A 20,598-nucleotide genomic window follows, 5' to 3' on the forward strand; every position below is an offset into this window, starting at 1 on the left:
AGAAATATGACATCCTAGATTTTACTTTACTTTTCTTATTATTGCTTTTATTAACGATACATATATACGTATATACACCCACACACACATATATGACATTCATTTTGCGAAGAACCTAGTCATCTCAGATGATCTCTGCTTTGAAAACTTCAAGCACTTAAAAGACAAAATAGTCACATGGATGTGGAGATACAGAGATAGACATAAAGGGTGGTTATTTGTTTTTTTTATTTTTTACTTTTTTAGCCAACTCCTTTTTCTTTTTTGCACCTAAATTTGCTAATAGAGAAATGGGAGGAGGAGAAGATGGTTAGGAACTTTGGGAGGGGAACTTCACATGGGTATTGTGAAGATAAGAAACTAAATACGAAATGGAGAATGTAGAAAAGGCAATCCCAACCTTAGGTTCTGTTGAAAATAGTCAATGTAGAGTGGTATCTCAAAAGTTAAGAGTAGCCCAATTTAAAGTTTAAAGAGTTAAGAATGTTGAAATTAATAGATGTGGCTATCTCTGTTATCTTAAAGCGTTCCATCTTCAATTAAAAAAAAGATCTGTTAAAGATTTAAATAAGTAAGTGTGCTGTAAAACTCCCCATAAAATAGATTTTTGAATTTACTTTGTGCCATTACAACTTTCATTTGATAAATAAGCGAGTAATAAACTGCTGAAAAACCATGTAACTAAAACAAGAAAGTGGCTATCGTGATCTGTTATACAAAAATAATCATGTCTTTTTAACTTTTGCAGAATGCTTTTTAAGGAGAGCCGGAGTGTACATAATCATCTTACTTCTGCTCCGTGAGTAAAACAGACTCCAGATTTCTTCATTTATTTTTGCTCACCCTATGTGCTTTAGTAAACAAGGGCTGGTGAAATAGTACTTAAATGTACATTTGAACAATCTCCCATTTTACTACTGCCTTTTTAAAAAAAAATCATTTTTACTATTTGTGTAAACCTGAGAACACATTTATTATCTAGAAAACTGAATGTGTGCTGGCCCAAGATTTGTTAGGTAGGAGCCATGTAAACAGGAAGGTTCTGATGGTTTCCTTTGTTCTGGGGCCTTCTTCCTTCCAGTTCTTTGGTCCTTTTTCTTTCTCTCTTAGTGACCATTAATGTAGCTAACCTATAGCCTTGTGCATTCCAAGATGGTTTCCTATACATACCTGCCCTGCCTTGCCTTGCAGAGTGTTTCATTCCACAAAAATTAACCTATTCTTCATTTCCTTCCCTTCTCGTCAAAACTGGGTATTTCCTTAGTGATGTGAGTACTAAAGAAAGGTCTCTTAACCTAAGAGGGAGATGTAAAAAGCTGGGGTTTTCGTGGTTATATTTTTGGGTGAATACTGGTTGACTTCAAGAATTTTATTTTTACCTACAACTTAGGGCTATTTCTCTGTAGCATAGAAGTATAGTAATAGTTAATAAAATATTAAATTAGTAAGTTACTAAGAATTTATGGATCACTGTATTTCAGTATTCTAAGAGGTCTGTCTAACAGCTGGGTAACCTTACAGAACTCTCCGTCTCCTTGCATACAATCACAATGGAAATGTTTAAAAGACTTAGGAAGGACACTTCATTAGCATACTGTCAGGGTTGTATTGGGTTGGTTATGGCTTTCAGTTCTTGCCATTCTTGTTTATTGCTGGTGGTTTAGTTATCCTGGGGCAGGGGTACATACATATTGGTGTCAATAGTATTTCTGACCTTTAATTTCCCCACTGTTGTAAAATCACATGTGTTACAATTCAGGGTAGAATTATTAATTCCTTAACCTAAAACTGATGTTTACATAGATCCTCTTCCCCAGTTTCTTTTTTTTAAAGTAGCTTTATTACTGTGACCAACTCGTGTTTTAGTATCATAAAGTGGAAATCAGTGGGATATGTGGGCCCCAATGGTCTTTATCAAAAAAACTTTGAAAATTACTATTGCCTTAATGAAGTTGTATATTGACCATTTTAATCATGATATTTGTTAATTTAATGGATGACATTTCAACTTAGTGAAATGGAAGTACTCAGTGTGAGGTATTTTAGCTTGTTAATAACCCTTTAATTCAACAGACATTGAGTACTTTCTGTTATTATGGAACTGTAAGATTTTTGTTGTGTTCAAACTTTTTCACACTGGTTCCCAAAGGTTTCAAGGCTCCATAGTATTTTTCTTGCCTTTTTTCCTGTCATTTTGACATTTTTAATTTGAATTTGTATATTAAAGTAATTTTTTCTAAAAACAAAGATTTGTTTTGTTTTTAAAATGACATCTCATTTACAACTTCTTGGCAGTGGTTCTCCTCAAATTATGGTTTAATTTTAACTGAAAGTTTCTTGAGGCTTTATTTTCCTATAAATAATCACAAATTCTTTTTTTTTTTTTAAAGATTTTATTTATTTATTTGACAGACAGAGATCACAAGTAGGCAGAGAGGCAGGCAGAGAGAGAGGAGGAAGCAGGCTCCCTGCTGAGCAGAGAGCCCGATGCAGGGCTCGATCCCAGGACCCTGGGATCATGACCTGAGCCGAAGGCAGAGGCTTTAACCCACTGAGCCACCCAGGTTCCCAATAATCACAAATTCTTACCAGTTGTTTGAAGTGAGTCTCCTTAGGGAGCTTTGTTACCCTGTCTTGAGGGTTTTTGTTTTGTTTTTGTTTTTAATTTTGAGCATTTACATTTAATTTTTTAAAAACCTTTGTCTATAATTGGTATTTTGCTAATGGTGTGGCCTTTCTTCCGGTTGGTTGAAATTGGAGGAAATGGTACTGTATATTCACATATAAACTGAGCACTTACATATAGTTCCTTCCTTCGTAGAGTTTTCCAAATAGCGTAAGAAGTTAGTTACCCATGTAATGACAAGATTATGTTATAATTTCCTAATGGTGACCTAACTGCTACTGAAATGGCCTTTTTTTTTTTTTTTAAATCTCTTGTCTTAGGGCAAAGAAAAAGGTGATTCCTGCACCTAAACCCAAAGTGAAGGTAAGTATTGAACCAAATCTTAATTAATCATAATGGGGGAGTGTTCAAATACATTCTTAAAATGCAAAGAATATATGTATTTGGCACAGGTGGATAGATTCCATACTTTAAGAAAAGTGTTTTTAAACTTTGTAAAAATCCTAGAACCATTGTATTTCAGAGAATTAAATTGTAAGAGTTAACTTAATATAAATTAGGTGTTCTATAAAATATAATAAATATCCTTTAAAAGCATAGTTGAGATTACAGAAATGTAAGAGAAATCCCTAAGGCCTGAGACAGAGAAGCTGCCAGAGTGTTAATCTGTCACTGAAACTTTGGTTGCCTTTAGGTGCATTTGCTGATTTTCATCTGTCACTTTATGGTTTATTTTTAAATTTCTTCTCAGACCACAGCAGATAGGGGTTTCTTTTCCTTATATAGGTTAGGAATTAGACTGAAACTCTGCATAAACCTGGAACTTTCAAAGGATAACATCTTTAGTAAAAGAAAGGACTTGAAAAAAAATCCATTCACCAGCAGAAAGATTAAGAAACTTGGGTGTCTTGGCCTGAGTTCTAGATTAGGGGAAGGAAGTCCTTCCTGAGAATTTTCCCTGGTTTAGGAGTTTAATTTATACTGCTTCTACAAGATCTGGGAAATCCTCAAGCTTTGAAAAGAACGTAAAGGTATTAGATTAGTTATTAACCCAGGGCAAATGGCAAATCAAATTCTCTCTGAAATAATGCAGTTTCATCCCAGGCCCCAAAGGCTTACCACATATATACCATGTCAAATATGAGTTTAAAATATGAAAACATAGAAAACATGAGGAAATAAGTTGCTATGAGTGAGAGCCAGCAGAAACATCTGACAGAATTAGATCCCTAAGAAGGGCAAGTGATGGATTTATTGGGTTTAGAACATAAAGGAATTTAACTTGTTTAATATTTAAAGAAGGAGAAGAAGGGTTAAAAAAAATACCAAATAGACAAAGCAGAGTTGAAAAAGAATCATGTATAATCTATAGAAGTGAAAATTATAATCATGTGAAAGTAAAAGTGTAAAGAAAGCCAACAGCTTTTAGGTTTTAGACTTTCCCCATAGCTTTCATCTCTTTGAACAGATGAGTTTCTTGGTTTATGAGGTTATGGCCAGTAGGTCAGTATTCGTTACTCTGTGGCCTTCTTAACTTTTAGCATTAGAGGCTCTTTGAATAGAGTAAATAGTCTTTTTTCTTACCTACCTCATTTGTCTTCTAATCCAAATAATAATGAGCCAGTATTTCATCACATGTGTTGAGTTCATGCTCTGCTTTGACACTGTATTTGTACACTCCTAATACTCTCCATAAAGTATTGGTTAAATTTTGATGCATCTATTCAAGCATATGATTATCAGAATTCTAATAATGACTAGGGTGGTGTAGGGGAATTACCTATTTTGTTTGTGTCTTTGTGATTAAATTACTGTTTCCTTTTCCCCAAATAGAAAAACTATATTGCTGATTTGTGTTTGCCCTGCCACCCCTCAAATACCTATTTTAGTTACAAAGGTAATATAAGGAAGTACAATAGAAAATGGAAATACAGAACGTAAGAAGGAGAAAAGTAAAAGTATCCAAGAAAAAAAGCTCTTCCTTTCTGGTACACAACCACCATCCCTTCTTCTGGATCTCGGTCCTTCGAGCCATCCATACAGTCATTCATTTATTCAGATTCAATTACCATTTTCTAAACGGGATAATCTGCTTTTTAGACTCATTTATATACTCTCTGGACAATTCTCTCTGCTAGTATAAATTTATATAGTACTCGGTGGGTAGATTTAACATTAGAAGAAAAAATTAATTTAGGGGCACCTGGCTGGCTCAGTCAGAAGAGCATATGATTCTTGATCTCAGGGTTGTGAGTTCAAGCCCCACATTGGATCTAGAACTTATAAATAAATAAATAAATAGATACATAGAAAGAAAATAAAAATGAAACCAGATTATCCTTTAAAAAAAGTTAAAAGTTACTTTAAAAAGCAGTTTTATATTGGTAGTGTTACCATTATTATTCCAGTATATTCCCCACCCTCAGTTTCTGTACTTTCTAAATAAAAATGGTATTTTCACTAATCATAATTAGATGATGGCATGTCAAAGCAAACGTGTCTCATGTGTATTACCCATTCATCTTAACAGACAGTTTTGAACTTAATGCAGTTATACTACAGAATTCTGAGAGGTAGTGGAGTTTTCAGTCAGGGCTTTTAGAATAGCGGCTTAGAAAAATTGCTGAGGAAGTTAGAGTTTAACAGCCTTCTTAACAGCTTCTTTACTGTAATACCTTAGAAGGTGATGGTAAAGACACTTCCTCTCCATTCTTCCCCCACTATGGTTAAGGTAAGTGCTGTGGTTGTGTAAACTGATGTGGAATTCAAGACTTTGGGTTTAGGTTTATTTGGGTTTCTTTTTAAGAAACTAATCAAAGAAACTTTGAAGTGCTCTTTATGTAATAGTTGTATTTCTTCTTAATCTTGAAAATGACATGAGTCAAATTTATATTTCCCTTTTAAGGGAAACAACTTTTTTTTTTTTTTAAGATTTTATTTATTATTTGAGAGAGGCAGGACAAGGGAAGGAAGTGCAGAGAGAGAGAGAGCTCTGCTCTGAGCTCAGAGGCCTATGCAGGCCTAATGTCAGGATTCTGAGATGGGAACCTAAACTGAAATCGAGAGTTGGAAGTCCAGCCAACTGACACATTAGTCCCAGGCACCCCGAAACAGTTACTTTTTAGTTCTTTTGCTCTTTGAATATTTTAAACTAGGTTCTAATTCTCTTTTCTCTTCCTTGAATTTTAAGAAACTTAATTTAAAAAAAAATTCTGTTAGGTACTCAGAATTTTAATTCCCACAACCTTGTTTTCTTAGTGTACAGTGCCTTGCTCATAGTAGATACTTTAGTAAATATATGTTGAATAAATTAAAATGACCATAATGAATAGAAGACATAGCTTAAGTATGCTTGGATTGAGTCCCAGTTTGAATGTACCATTTTCTCTATGTGCTGGCTTTGGGTGGCTATTGGACAGGGCATACAGAAGCAGAAATACAAGGAGCAGAAAGTGTGGGTCAGTATCCCAGCAAAAACCATACTACATTAGGAGGGTAGAGTCTTAGGATAAGGCAGAATTTCTCCTAGGTACAAGGAGAATAAAAAGAGAGTAGTCCCTGAGCAGATGGATTTGGAACAGTATCTGATGCACGTGAGCTGGGGTGAGGAAGGATTTCACCACAATGCAAGTAGTATACAGACGTTCCTTTGGCTTGGTTTCAAGTCTTCTTAGAAGAGCTCACTAAGGTATGGCGGCCGTGTGCAATGTATCAGATGCTTATGGCTTCTGAGGACAGTTCAGTCGAGCTCTGTCCTCAAAACCGTTTCGGTTTTTTCAGTCTAAAGATTTCCAGTAGAATTTTAATCATTGTGAGAAGTTCTTTGTCCTTTTAAGACTTATACTTAGTAGTTGTTTATTGATCATTTAATTTGTTCCAATATAATGCTGTTTATGCTAGGAGTATAGTCCAAAAAAGGACCAGAAAACTCCTGCATCCTTGGCGGCTTCCGTTGGTGGTCCCTCAGCGAGCTCTAGCACATCTGCTGTGGCCTCTGCCAGCTCTAGCTCTACACCAGCCCAGGAGACCATCTGCCTTGATGACTCACTAGATGAAGACCTTTCTTTCCATCCACCTGCACTGGATCTTGTTTCTGAAGCTTTAGCTGTTATCAACAATGGGAACAAAGGCCCTCCAGCTGGCTCAAGGATAAGCATGCCAACTGCAAAACCTCGTCCAGGACTGAGAGAAGAAAAATTAGCAAGTATCATGAGTAAGTTGCCACTGGCTGCTCCTAAAAAACTAGATTCTCCTCAGACTGCACATTCATCCAGTCTTATTGCCGGTCACACAGGGCCAGTACCAAAGAAACCCCAGGATTTAGCTCATACTGGCATCTCTTCAGGCCTTATCGCTGGTTCTTCAATTCAGAACCCTAAAGTTTCCTTGGAACCTTTGCCAGCCAGGCTGCTTCAACAAGGACTACAGAGGTCGAGTCAGATTCATGCTTCTTCCTCTTCACAGACCCATGTGTCCTCTTCTTCCCAAGCCCAAGTTGCTGCCTCCTCTCATGCTCTGGGAACACCCGAGGCCCAGGATGCTTCTTCGTTAACACAAGTAACAAAGGTGCACCAGCATTCAGCTGTCCAACAAAACTATGTGTCTCCATTACAAGCAACCATTAGTAAATCACAGACCAACCCAGTGGTGAAATTAAGTAATAATCCCCAACTTGCTTGTTCATCCCCGCTTATTAAGACTTCGGATAAGCCACTTATGTACCGCCTTCCCTTATCTACTCCCTCACCTGGAAATGGTTCTCAAGGGTCCCATCCCCTGGTTTCTAGGACAGTACCCAGCACCACTACCTCCAGTAACTACTTAGCCAAGGCTATGGTGTCACAGATGTCCACGCAGGGTTTCAAATCTCCCTTCTCAATGGCTGCATCCCCCAAACTTGCCGCATCTCCAAAACCCGCCACATCTCCTAAACCCTTGCCCTCGCCTAAGCCTTCTGCCTCACCCAAGCCCTCTCTGTCAGCTAAGCCTTCAGTATCAACTAAACTTATTTCGAAATCCAACCCCACTCCCAAGCCTCCTGTACCCCCAAGCTCTTCCAGTCCAAATGCACTCGTAGCCCAGAGTAGCCACTCCAGCGGTAACAACCCAGTCCATAAACAGCCCAGTGGGATAAATCTCAGCAGACAGTCGCCCACCTTGAATTTGCTGCCCTCCAGTCGCACTTCAGGCCTTCCATCCACAAAAAATCTTCAGGCCCCTTCAAAGCTCACCAACTCCTCGTCCACTGGAACTGTTGGGAAGAATAGCTTGAGTGGAATCGCAGTGAATGTACCTGCCAGCAGAGGTAGCAGCCTAAACTCAAGCGGAGCGAATAGGACTAGTCTCTCTGGGGGAACAGGAAGTGGAACACAGGGTGCTACTAAACCGTTGTCTACTCCACACAGACCATCCTCTGCCTCAGGGTCTTCAGTGGTAACAGCCAGTGTGCAGGTATGTATGTTACATACGTTCGTGGGATAAAGTGTAAGATTGTGTGATCTTTCCTGTGAGTCTGTTCAATAACTATGCTTATGGGTTGTCCCGAAGAGCTTATTACAGCTTGTGGCCAAGGAACTTCCTGATGTTGACATCACAGTACTGGGGATACTTGGTGGGTGAGGTTTTTGTTGGGATGTGGATTTTTTTTTTCCCAGTAAAGTAGCACATACGTACTTCTGCAATTTTTGAAAAACACATAATGCATATTTAAAATGATATGTTGTCAGAGTCCAGAACAAAGCAGTAACTTACGAGTTTAACATACCCTCACTTGTCTCCTTTCTTCCTCTCTCTAGTCGCCTTTCCCCTGCCAACTTTTTGAGTTTTGTGTTTAATCAAATTTGTACATTTATGGGTTTTTTTTCTTTAGCCATTTGTCTTCAAATAAACTTTTTATTTGGCATGAGTTTTGCAGTTACTCATATATAATTCTCTATGTCAAATTACTGTCAACAATCCTTTTATTCCACCGTTTCCCCATTTTAATTTAAGTTTATCTCATAGTTAGAGGGAGTGCCTCACTCAGAGTCTTTTCAAGAAGGCTAATACATACCTATTTTACCTTAGCATTAGCATATCTGGTAATTTCTGACTGTCACACTTAAGTATATAGACTTCTTGGGTTCATTAAGTGTCTCCCTCCCAATGTTGTATAAATACTGTTCCACTAACCTTTGCTTACTATTGAGGATTATAGGAAGTGTGAGGCCATTCCAATATTTGTTCCCTTGTTTGTGTTTTCTCTGCCTAAATGCTAGAAAGGTTTTCTCTTTTTCGTTGAATTTCAAGTATTCTCAAATTTGGCTAGATTTTAATCTATAAGTTTATAGCTGGTGGCTTTTTCAGCTCAAGAATATTTTGTTCAATGATGTGTTTCATTATCATTTCTGATCCATTTGCCCTAGGTTTGTTGAGAACTCTTTATCCTTCATATTTTGTCTCTCTCCTTTCCATGTCATCTTCTCTGCCATCGTTTTCATCTTTCTGCCACTCCCTGTATCCTGAGACTTGTCAGATTTGTCCTTCATGTGACCAGTTTGATTTCTTAAAGATTCTTCTTCCCTGTCCCCCATCCCAAAAAGTGATACATATTCATGGTAGGCAAATACACAAAAAAGGAAAGTCCCCCATTCCTGGTACTTTTTTGGATTCTTGTCAAGAAAATGGGTTTCACATAATATGCTGTTTCATAACAAGCTTTTAAAAAATACATAACATTTTATGATGTGTTCTTAGGTTCCAAAGTGTTTTTTGAAAACATAACTTTTGTTGATTTGTGAATTCCATTGTCTTAGAAAGTGTTCTTTTTACTGCTTCCTGTTGATGTGGAATAGGAACATCTAATGAAAGAATTTTTACCTTGATGTTTATAGATGTTTTCTGCTTTTGAGTACAAGCTAAGCATTGGTATTCATAAACATATGAAACCCAGATCATTACTCTGCCATTACTGTAGGCTTAGTAATGAATTCATTTATTCCAGAACTCTAATATAAAACAAAATTCAATTAACTGATACTTTACTAGTTGAACTCTAGGACTCACTGATGTTTTATCTGTGTAATTTTACTTTCATCAGAAATGAAATGAAAAAAAAATACTGATTAGGGATTGTATGTTAAAATTTAAGTTAGAACTAACGTCTGGAAGTTAGTTCACATTCCTATTTGTATTACCTTTATTAAAATGTTGACCATGTTTAACGTTAATCCTCAGTTTGAGGAAAGGAGAGAATTATAACAGAAATTCAGAATTATAACATTCCTGCCACATGGGTCCTTCTTCCCAGCATCAGTTACTTCTAATTCTCATAGCTTTTTCTGTGTTTTTATAAATATTAAGAATGAATGGAAGACAATTTGTTCATTTTACTATTATCTCTTGTCATGATAAAGCTTTTAGCTGTGTTTATACCTTTGCCATTCTCCTAAGAGTAAAACTACAGCTTTCGGTTCAATCCATGACTATGTACAATATTGTCTCTGTTGAGCTAAATCATAAACTGTGGTTTCATTTGCTTTCTTATTTTAAGTTTTTGGCTTTTTTCCTCAAGAAAAATGCCTTTTTCCCCCCTTCACTTTGAATTTAACGTTAAATCTTTATCCTTTGTCATCTCCAGAGCCTCTCAGTTCTGTCCCCACCCTGCTGCCACCCCTCACCCTTCCCCTTCCTGCCAGTCCTTCTTGTATTTGATCACCTACCCCAGGAGAACCTAGATGCTTAGCATACCAATTCATTTGTCAGCAGGGAACCTACATGGCAAAATTTGTATTTCCAAAAAGTTAACTACTTCCTTCTGGTTTTCATCCTTTCCAAAATGACTTTATGATTTGAAGGCCTTATTGATCCTGCCTTCAGATCTGATCCTTTTTGTTCTGTCTTACTGGTTTGACTGAAGAAAAGATCAGTAATTGAATAAGGTTTTTTGTAACTTTGGGAGAACCTGTGGTTTGTGGGGGTTTTTTGTTGTTTTTGTTTTTTTAACATAGCCTCTCATTGAAACCTCTTGGTCTCTAGATCCTGTCTCTCTAGAACTCTAACACTAAAAGAAGATTCCCTGTCTGTGCCGGTAAAACATTCAGCACCTATCTGAAAGACATCTTCAGCTATCTGTTCATTTGTAGAATGAAAAGGACAGGTTTAACAGAAGTTAAAATCTTTCTGGGTTCAGATTATTACCTTTTCCTGCTTTGTATTTAATAACTTCCTGCTCAAGGCTTTCCTCTTCTTTCTTGCCCTTCAATTTAACTGATGTTCTGTGAATCCTGTCTTTGCCACTTTATAATTCCCAAAATAATTCACTCCTTAAGCAAATGTTTCTGAGGTATTTACTATGTGCCAGGCACTCTTCTAGGTGCTGGGGAGCTAGGGTAGACACCATACTCAAGGTCTCTTCTGTCAGGGAGCATATATTCTAGGTAGAAAGATAAAACTGTTATGCCCGAGTTTTCGGGTCTAAGAGACCACCAAGGAGCCAAGCACCGATGCAATCACACGAGGTTTTATTTGACAAGCTTAAGCTTGGGCCCAAGTATACCCGACACAGCGGAGTAGGGACTTGGACCCTGAACCAGATTACAGTCAGAATTTTTAAAGGCAGAGTAGGGGTGGACTCGGTTGGTGGGTGAGGACAAAGAGGATTAGGGATTATGTAAGTCTCCAAGGACTTTCTCGGAAGCAAGGTCTCCAGGACCTCGAGGGGCTAGCTATTGTTGGGAGAAAGGTTATTTATTACCAATAATAAAAATCTTCTCGTGAAACTCTTTAAATGTATATCAGTGGGCCATATGCTTGGGAATGATTCTGGACACTATCTTGGAGGTTTAGAGATAAAGGAATTGTTAAAGTAGACTTACAGAATCCTGGTTGGACCTGTTGGGGTAAGGGGTTGGTCAGGCCAGGACTGTCCTTAGCAAAACCTCAAGGTGAGGGCAGTTAAGTCCCCAGGGGAGAGCCACTCTTTCTGTTTCAAGGGCTTGTCAGTAGGTAAGGAATTTTAATGATTTCCTTCTGCCTCTGTTTCCTACATCAGCTAAACTTGAGGTGGGATGGCCTTAATTTTCTCGGCCTCCACATTTCCCCCTGAACAATCTTGACCCTTAAATCTTTAAGGTTGTTGAAGGTGGAAGGTCTCATCTTCTGTAACTTCTTCCTGCTGAATAGGGGCATAGAGTTGTCCCTACCTACTTGGGTCAACACTGGTCATTTGGGGAATGTGTAGGGGAGTTATGAAAGACAGAGGCAGCTGAGTCCAGGGGAGACTGCTCAGGTGATCTTTCCAAGTGGAAAAGGATCATCTGTGGAAGTTATGGCAGTGAAAATAGCAAAACATGATTAGTGTAACAAAAAGAAAATGAAGCTCAAATAAGTTTTTTGCTATTTGACAAAAAAAAAAAAAACCCTTTTCCAGTCCAGGGGTTTAAATCAATCATTAAAGGAGAGAGGGACTGTTTAAAGTGTTAACCTGAGTAGGTCAGAACCCAAGAAATATTTTGTGATAATCTGGAACATCAAGATGGCTGCACTTATGTCAGGGCTAGACTCGAAGTGGGTACAGCCTTGTTTTTCTTGGCCTCCACGAAACAAATTTTCTTTAAAAATGTTAAGTGTTATGAAAAATTAAAGCAATAATATGGTAGAGTGTGATTGCTGCTAACATAGTTAAGGGAGTTGGGGACAGCCTCTTTCAGGTGATAACATTTGAGCTGAGAATTGAATAAACAGGCTAGTCTTTTGGAGATAGGAGGGAACAAACAGTCCAGGCTAGAGAGGTGGTAGGTGTGAAAACATGGAGATAGGAAAGAGCCTGACATGTAGGTATGCATGGCTGGACTAGGGAGAGATGGATAGGTGATGAGATCTGAGGTCAACCAGAACCATGTGATGAAGGACCTTGCAGGCCAGGATAAAACCTTGGGGTTTTAATCTGTGTGCAGTGGAAAGCCACTGGAGGGTCTTCATTGATTTATATTTCAAAATATCTCCCTGGTTTTTGTAGAGAATGGGGAGGCGGTTTTTTAAAAATTCTTCTCTGTATATATATGTACATACATATATATACACACACATACATCTATGCATAGCTATGTAGAATGCCCACCACAGGAAGAGCATGGTTTTCCTTCATTATTTTCCCCTGGAAATGAAATATGTAGGTCATGGAAGTATTTTTGATTATGGAGCATTATCCTGAACTGTTTGCCTGTTTTTGGTTGACCGCTTCTCCTCTAGGCTTCTGAATGATATCAACAGTAGGATACCCGACTTTTGAAAAGTCTCCATCTTATAGGGAGAGAGAAATTTATGAACGCCATGTAATATTTAGATAGTCTGATGTTTTATTTTGGTTTTATAAACAAAAGTGGACATGGAAGTTTTTTGAAAATACAAACTGTTACACAGTTACGGCATGACATCATTTTTGATCGCTCATTTAATTTGGAAAGTTGCCCTAATTTACATTTTACAGCTATTTTAATACTTCACTTAGCCTTCTCCAGAAAAGCTTGAGTTCTCCTTCTTAGCAGTACTTAACGTTCCTCTGTAGGGGCCTCCACTTGGGGCACATGGTCGTGGAGTGTGTGCTTCATATTATCCTGAGATTACATGAGAATTATGATTTTTAAAAAGTTTTAATTCTTAAATTGATGCAGGATCCCTTCTCTCTAAGTTGCTTCAAAGTGTCCTTATTTCTAATTTAGTAATTCTTTCCAGTTAATCCATTTTGTATATCATGGTTGGCCCAGTAAGGGAAAGACTAGAAAATAGAAAAGTGGCCAAGTCCAAGCATAAAGTGATGAAGATTTGTACTTAAGTGTTGGAGAAAGTGGTGGTTAAAAAAAAAAAGAAAAGAAAAAGAATGGGTATGTTGACAGTGAGTTCATCTTGTCCATTTTTTTATGATGTCTAAAAACTAAGGTTTTAAGCCGGGATGTCCAGAAAGAATGAGACTATTAATGATAGCTGTTGAGCTATAAGGTGGGGGTCACATGATTACAGGAGCTGCTGAGTTCAGTTGTTGATGAGTGTTCCATAGCCAAGTGCCATTCCTCCCTGAGCTTTTAGATTTACAGAATTGAAACCGAGATGAGGATGTAAATTTTAGAGCTAACAATGCAAATAAAGGAAGGGAAAGCGATTGGAGAACGAGTAGTGAAACCAGATTTAAAGCCTTCTGGAAGGTGTTCTTCATTTTTTGTTTAGCAGTGGCATGGACTGTTAGGTATAAGAAATGTATATGCTGTGGCATATATGTATGGGAAGATCACTTAAATTTTTTCTCATATATTAACTAAGAAATAAAATGATCAGCCCTTTACTAGTAATGTTTACTGAAGAGGAGTGAGCGCACAAAATAAACCTGATGATAGTTAACATCGATTACTGACTAAAATTTGAAGAATTCAGTATTCTTGATGGAATTTAGAACTGTAAAAATTTCGTCCAGGGAAACTTAGAATTGGTAAAATAAGACTACAAAAGAAAAGTCACAGTTGCACAAACTATCATAGATAATATCTGATACTGAGACAATTTTATTGTAATGTTAGTTGATAAGTACATGTAGAAAAGAAAGCCAAAATGGGAAAAGATTATTGCTGAATAGAAAATTGTTCAAAAATTAAATTAGCTTAATGAAGTGTACATAAGTAATTTCTTAGGGAAAGCTAGTTAATGGCATCAAAGCCCAGATAGAGGAGTGTTAAAACACCTTTTACTGTAAGGAATCTTTAAGTTCAGAAAAGTAATGACATGGAAACCAGCTTTCAGGGGTTAAGGAGAAACTAGGTAATGTGGGGAATGGAGGGTATCATTTAGTAAATTTGATTAACAAAAGGAATACAAATAAGGTTGTTTCTAGGGGGTGAGGAACAGCCAGGAGTAACTGTGGTTGTTTAAAAAAAAAAAAAAAAAAAAAAAGATGAGGTCTCTGTATATAACAAGGCAGAGGAAACTTGGAGAAAGGTATAATACTAGATATTTGTACCAGAAAGTTCGGCATAGGAGGATTCGTGGCATAGGTCAGATGGTTAGTTTTGGAGGAGAGGCAGTTAGAGCTAATAAAGGAAGAGGAAGAACATCTGAATGGCCTCATTTCTTTAAGGCGTTGTGATGAAAGCAGGGGGTATTGTGTTACAGGCTCTGAGAGGGTCCTCATCTAGAACACTAACCACATGGGTTGTATCAGGAAAGATGGTAAAACAAACAGTGAAATTACCAAGCATTTTCAGAGACCACATTGAAATTGTTATGGAATTAATGACCCGTGGTTCAGATGGAGGGCCTAGGAGCAAAAGTGGAAAAGTGGAAGTGTGAGGTGAGGTATGAATGAATGAGTGGTAATACAGGCTTTAAAACAAGGAGTCTAAACTGTCAATGAAGAGCCAAATAGAGAATTAATTCCTAAACCAATATGGGTAGCTCTTAGGAATGTATTTTTCACCTCAGTCTTCATTTTCTGTCTCCTAACGTTTCTGTTAGATATAGGACACAGTCTTGCGCCCATAAGGATATTAAATAAAATAAATCAATTCAGGTTAAAGATTTGATTTCTTATGTATTTTGACCCCTGGTTTCTGCAGTCCACAGCAGGAGCATCATTATTGGCTAATGCCTCACCTCTGACTCTCATGACATCACCTTTGTCTGTAACAAATCAAAATGTGACTCCTTTTGGGATGCTGGGTGGCCTTGTTCCAGTGACCATGCCCTTCCAGTTTCCCTTGGAGCTACTTGGCTTTGGAACGGACACAGCTGGAGTGACAACCACCTCGGGATCTACCTCAGCCGCTTTCCACCATAGCCTAACTCAGAGTAAGTGGGGCTCTTTTAGTTACTGGGCTACCTAGTTTGACAGAGCAGGAAACCTCATGAATTTATTCTCATTGAGAGTAGTCCATGTGGAGTCAGTGAAGATTACAGATTTTTTTTTTTTTAAGAAATGCAGTTTATTTCATTTTTATATAAGTCAAATTACTGGAATCAGATTTTATTTACAGTTCTTAAAGGAACCATCTATACCACATTTCTATCTTAATGAAACTATTAATAAAAGGGAGTTGTAGTTGCTGGGTTATTTGCATACACATATTTTTATACATATAAATTTTTCAATGTATGTGCTCTAGTTTAAGAAGGACTCTGAAGTCAGAGGCTATATCGTACATTAGACAAATTAAATATTTTTATTTTTGATCTAAGAGGGCTCAAATCTTAGGTTGAAGATCACTGACAGGTCTGTTTTTCTCTCAGATTTACTAAAGGGTTTACAGCCAGGAGCTCAGCATGCAGCAACACTTTCCCACTCACCTCTGCCTACACATTTACAGCAAACATTCAATGGTAAGAAAGCCACCTATTTTTTCATCTTTTAATATTTATATAGATTTATAAATTGGATTACAAACCTTTTCTGAAAACTGAGATGACAAAGTTTGGAAAAAACAGATTTTCATATGACTAAATACTTATTAGCAACAAAATCTTTATAAGAAAAAGGAAATAGGTATGAGACCTTTTGTTACATGTGAAAAAAAAAAAACCTTTTGAAGACATGTGTTTGCTATATTGAAATGAGAACAAAGAAGAGGATTCCTTAAACAGTGTACAAAAGTCATGTCCAGTGATTGTAATAATTCATAGGTATTGAAGGTTTACTAAGTGCCCTACTTAATGTATTAGCTGATTTAATCCTTCTAACGGGCCTATGAGTGAGCTAATGACAACCCCCAGTTTTATAGATCAGGAAACTGTATTCGAGGTAAGCAGCTTGCCCAAGATGATAATCCTAGGAAGTGAGCTGAAATTCAAATCTGGGCAGTCTGACTTGACGGGCTGTATTCTTAACCATTCAACTTTTCTGCCTTTTAGCGGTGATTCAGTCTATACGATCCAAACTGTGTGCTTTAGGTACTTGCCGGCCAGCTAGATCCGTGTGAAATCTGAGATTAGGTGGTAGATGCTGGACATCACATATTGGCCTCAAGGTTCTTGCTTTCACCAGCAGTCGACCTCAGTGGACTGTTGATACTATTCTTGAAGACCATTTTCAGGATCTTTTGAACAGAAATAACTGTTCAGCTTTGGGGGTTGACTGGGACCTCACTATTCTTTTTGGCCACTGCATTTAAAATGATCTTTGAACAAGTTTACGGTTGACCACATGCGGAAGTGGGAGCTATGTGGCAATCTCAAGGCAGCAGGTTATAATTAATCCTGTAAAAGACCTAAGTGGTAAGCTGCCCCAGACTCAGCCCTTGAAAGAATGACTATAACTTTTATATAGTCTTTTTATATACCATATAAACTTCTTGTAAGAAGGCCTAAATGGTAAATATTTTCAGCTTTGCAGGTCATGTAGTTTCTATCACAACTGCTTGACTGTGCCATTGTAGTGCAAAAACAGCCGCAGACAAAAACATAGACAAAAACATCAACATAAGTGTGGCTGGGTTCCAGTAAAACTAGAAAGCAGTGGTGGGCCACATCTGGGCCTTGGGCCAAACCTTGGTCTAAAGAATCTCACAGTTCAGTTAATATGAATATTTTATTTTGCAAATTTACCAATACCTCTTTGAGCATAGTCCTTCCTTGCCATTTTAGGAATTTGATTTTATACATCAGGTCAAATTATTGTCTCTACAAACTCAAGCACATAATATCTCATTACAAATGGAAAAGCCAATTCCTTAGATGTCACCAAAATTATTGTAATAGTGTTCTCTTTATACAGCTTTTGAAACAATTATCCTGTCTCATTGATCTAGCTTTTCTTCAATAGAGGCAGTTTTTTGTTTTATGTTTTACACGAGTAATTTAGATATCACATGAATGAACCTAGACCATGTGACTTTCATGGTCTCCTCCAGCCTTAGGACAGATCTTACAGTACCATAATTTGTTCTTTTTCACCTGTGTGTTTCAACCATTCATGCCTTCCCCTGACTTTTTCTCTCAGGCCTAGAAGAGGGAGGCTTCATTGTCCTTGCTAAGGCAGGACTTTTTTTTTTTTTTTTTAACATTCTGTTAGCTCTCAAGCTCACTGCGTCCTACTCTCGCCCAGTTTAAAAAGAGTAACCAACATCTTCCCAACAAAAGTTAAAAAGCCATATGTAAACCTGGAAACCATTGTTCGCAGGAGCAGACTTTCCTTAGCACTTACAACTCTGGCCCAGTTAGGACCAAAACAAAAGCTCAACTGGATTTTTGCAGTGTGTTGCATTCATTTATGTAAATAATTGGGAATTCATTATCAAATGCTGTGTCATGGCAAGAAATTTAATTTCACTCACAGGAAAATGGAATTGACCTTGTCTTCTAAAGGAATTGAAAGATGTGGTAGGTTCCTTAAACATGAGGATTATGTCTTTTATATTCCTTTATAATCCTCACAGCATTTGTCACAACCGGCTCTGAGGTTGATTATAAATACTAGTTGAAATAGTATTTCAGCTGAAAACCAACTAAACCAGTCACTTGAGATAAGAGGATCATTTTTGTTGAGTTAATTTATCTCCTTTATGTTACATTTCTCAACCTAATGCTGTACCATGTAAGATATTAAAGGTTATCTCTTTAGCAATGTCCTTCACATGCAGATTAAAAGTTAATTGTTCTCTTTGTTTTATCTTTTTTTTTTTTAATAACATGTCAACCCATGCCAATTAAACACCTCTTTTCTCAGATGGAGGCCAAAGTAAAGGGGACACTAAATTACCACGGAAATCTCAGTGACTTCCCAGCAAGCAATGGAGATGAGACATTCAGCTGGCTGATGGAATCTACCTGATGGGAAAGTCCTCATGTGGTCATAGGGCTGCTGTTCTGTCGATGTTTACATTCTCTCGTCCCAAGCACTGTGGTGAGGAGGAAAAAAGGAAAGAGAACGTTACTTGAGTAAAGCCAGGTGCAGGAGGAAGAAATGCGTTCGTGCAAAGTTAGTGACCTTTGGTCTCCTCTAAAGAAAGACAAAGTTATCATATTAACTGACTTGAAAGAGACTCAGTTGTCAAACCCACAGAAGTACAAATTTGATTTTTTCCCCGGGGGGGAGGAAGAAGGAATCTGAGGATTTGGGTATACTCCATCCATCCTGGGGGTTGGATCTGAACACTTGTAGACATAATTGCATAATAAAAGGCAATATATCTGGAATTAGGCCAGTTTGTCAGGAGTAACAATCATGTCTATTTGAGTGGACTGTGCAGCAAATTGCCACACAAATTTTAATGACCCTGTGTCTGATACAGACAGTAGCTCAGTAAATATCGTACCCTCACACAATCCTGAACAAACTTGAATCTTCTCCAGTGTGTAGCAACTCCCCGTGTAAATCAGTGGACTAAAGAGGCTTCAGGAAAGTTATTTTAGCACAGTGATATATATTATTAAATCATCAAGATTTTTAAAAGTCAAGAAATTGAGCCTGTTGCTCTTAACAGACGAAACTTAGATGCCCCCTTTTTGTAAAAGGGTCAATTTCGTCTTCCATTCAGAAGCAGGTACTTAACTCTTCTTCAGGTGATTTGTGCATCTGGTATTGACTGGTTAATTCTTATTTCCATTCTTGATGTTAAAATGTGACTTTGTTCACATTTTTCTCTTCAGAAATGGGGATCTTTGACGTAGGGCTGCGACTTTGGTGCTCTTAGCCCTTGCAGGCCTACCGCTCTGAACCGTAGATTTCCCCAGCTTCCCCTCAGTTCACAACTTCTCCTGGTCTTTTAGCTAGTGGTACTTCAGGTGATATAGACAGGTGTAAGTGTGTACTGCACATGCCTCTTCATTGGTCATTCAAATGGCATATATTATATTTTTGGAATTTTTAAGATAGTATTTTAAAGGGAGGAATTACATTAGATCATGTGTACAAGGGATTATTTTTTATAACAATCACAATGTATTTTTACTCCCTGTATCCAGTGTAGTGAAATGGATTTGGAGCATTTGGGATCTTAAAGCTTTATTAATATTTACTGAGAATATTGATACGTTAGTAAACCTGCAGACAGTAGTAAGACTGCTTAGTTATTATCGCTTCTTTATGCAAATACATATTCAACAAAGGATGTTAAGGGAGAAATTTATGGTTCTTTTTGGATACATTTGATTTTTTTTCATCATCATTGGTCTTGTCTCTATCAATCTCTCTCTCTCACTTTTTTTTTCTCCCTATTTAGACTTCTGAATGTTTTTAAACCGTACCCAAGATTGGTGTAAGCTTGATCCATTTATAACAGACTCACCTAAAAAACGGCATCAGATTGGTAGTAGCAAGATGTGCATGTTTTCATTACAAGTCACCCTATACCTTTAAATTTATTTAAATAAGTATATTAATGTGGCCCTTTTTTCCTTTTTAAGCAAAAGTCCCAAATAGCCCATAGGACTGAATGAGTTACCACAGATCTGTTCAGATCTGTGTTACCTGTATTTTGACTTCAGAGTCACATTGGCTTGCTTCATAGCAAAAAGTTAATAAGTAACTGAAAACTTTATTTCCAAGATGTTACAGTAAGGCAGAGGACTGTTTCAGAGGAATCACTGCTATAATTACTTGCCTCTAAGAATTTAGTTTACCAGTAGAACAAATAAGAATGTTGTGTCCACCCCAGAGGATGCTTCCAAAGGATATTGCGATGTTGCCTAGAGGTTTGGCTTGAATTGAATATGTTTGATTAGAGATTGTTTGGTTTATTTAATTAGGGAAGCTTACCCAATTCTTGAGTTATTCCAGTGTAGTATACCTGTTGCTCTTATCTAATTTGGGAAAAAAAAAATAGTCTTTGCTAATACTGTATAGGAGTTTGCCTTTGGGAAGCTGACCTTGGTCTCACTTCCCGAACTACGAGTCAGAGTGCATATTAACCTCTCTTCCTGCTGATAGTTGTGCACGTGTTCATCTGTGTATATACATAAATTTATTTCTATATAAAAATACATCATGAGTTTAAGTCAGGGAATAATTTCAGTTT

The 20,598-nt window shown here is 37.4% G+C and overlaps 1 protein-coding gene across 2 annotated transcripts in view; it reads left to right on the top strand.

Annotated features, from left to right (window-relative positions):
* UBN2 (ubinuclein 2) overlaps nt 1-20,393 on the top strand; it is a 70,040-nt gene extending 49,647 nt beyond the window's left edge. For both annotated transcript variants that reach the window (XM_080818774.1, XM_080818775.1), the window contains exons 12-17: nt 749-799; nt 2,947-2,989; nt 6,527-8,077; nt 15,208-15,439; nt 15,878-15,967; nt 18,309-20,393. In XM_080818774.1, coding sequence (XP_080674900.1) covers nt 749-799; nt 2,947-2,989; nt 6,527-8,077; nt 15,208-15,439; nt 15,878-15,967; nt 18,309-18,358 — 2,017 coding nt within the window. In that variant the 3' untranslated portion in view covers nt 18,359-20,393. The remainder of the gene's footprint in view (nt 1-748; nt 800-2,946; nt 2,990-6,526; nt 8,078-15,207; nt 15,440-15,877; nt 15,968-18,308) is intronic.
* The last annotated feature ends 205 nt before the right edge of the window (nt 20,394-20,598 follow it).

This window comes from Martes martes, assembly GCF_963455335.1.
Source record: "Martes martes genome assembly, chromosome: 11".
Lineage (NCBI taxonomy): Eukaryota > Metazoa > Chordata > Mammalia > Carnivora > Mustelidae > Martes > Martes martes.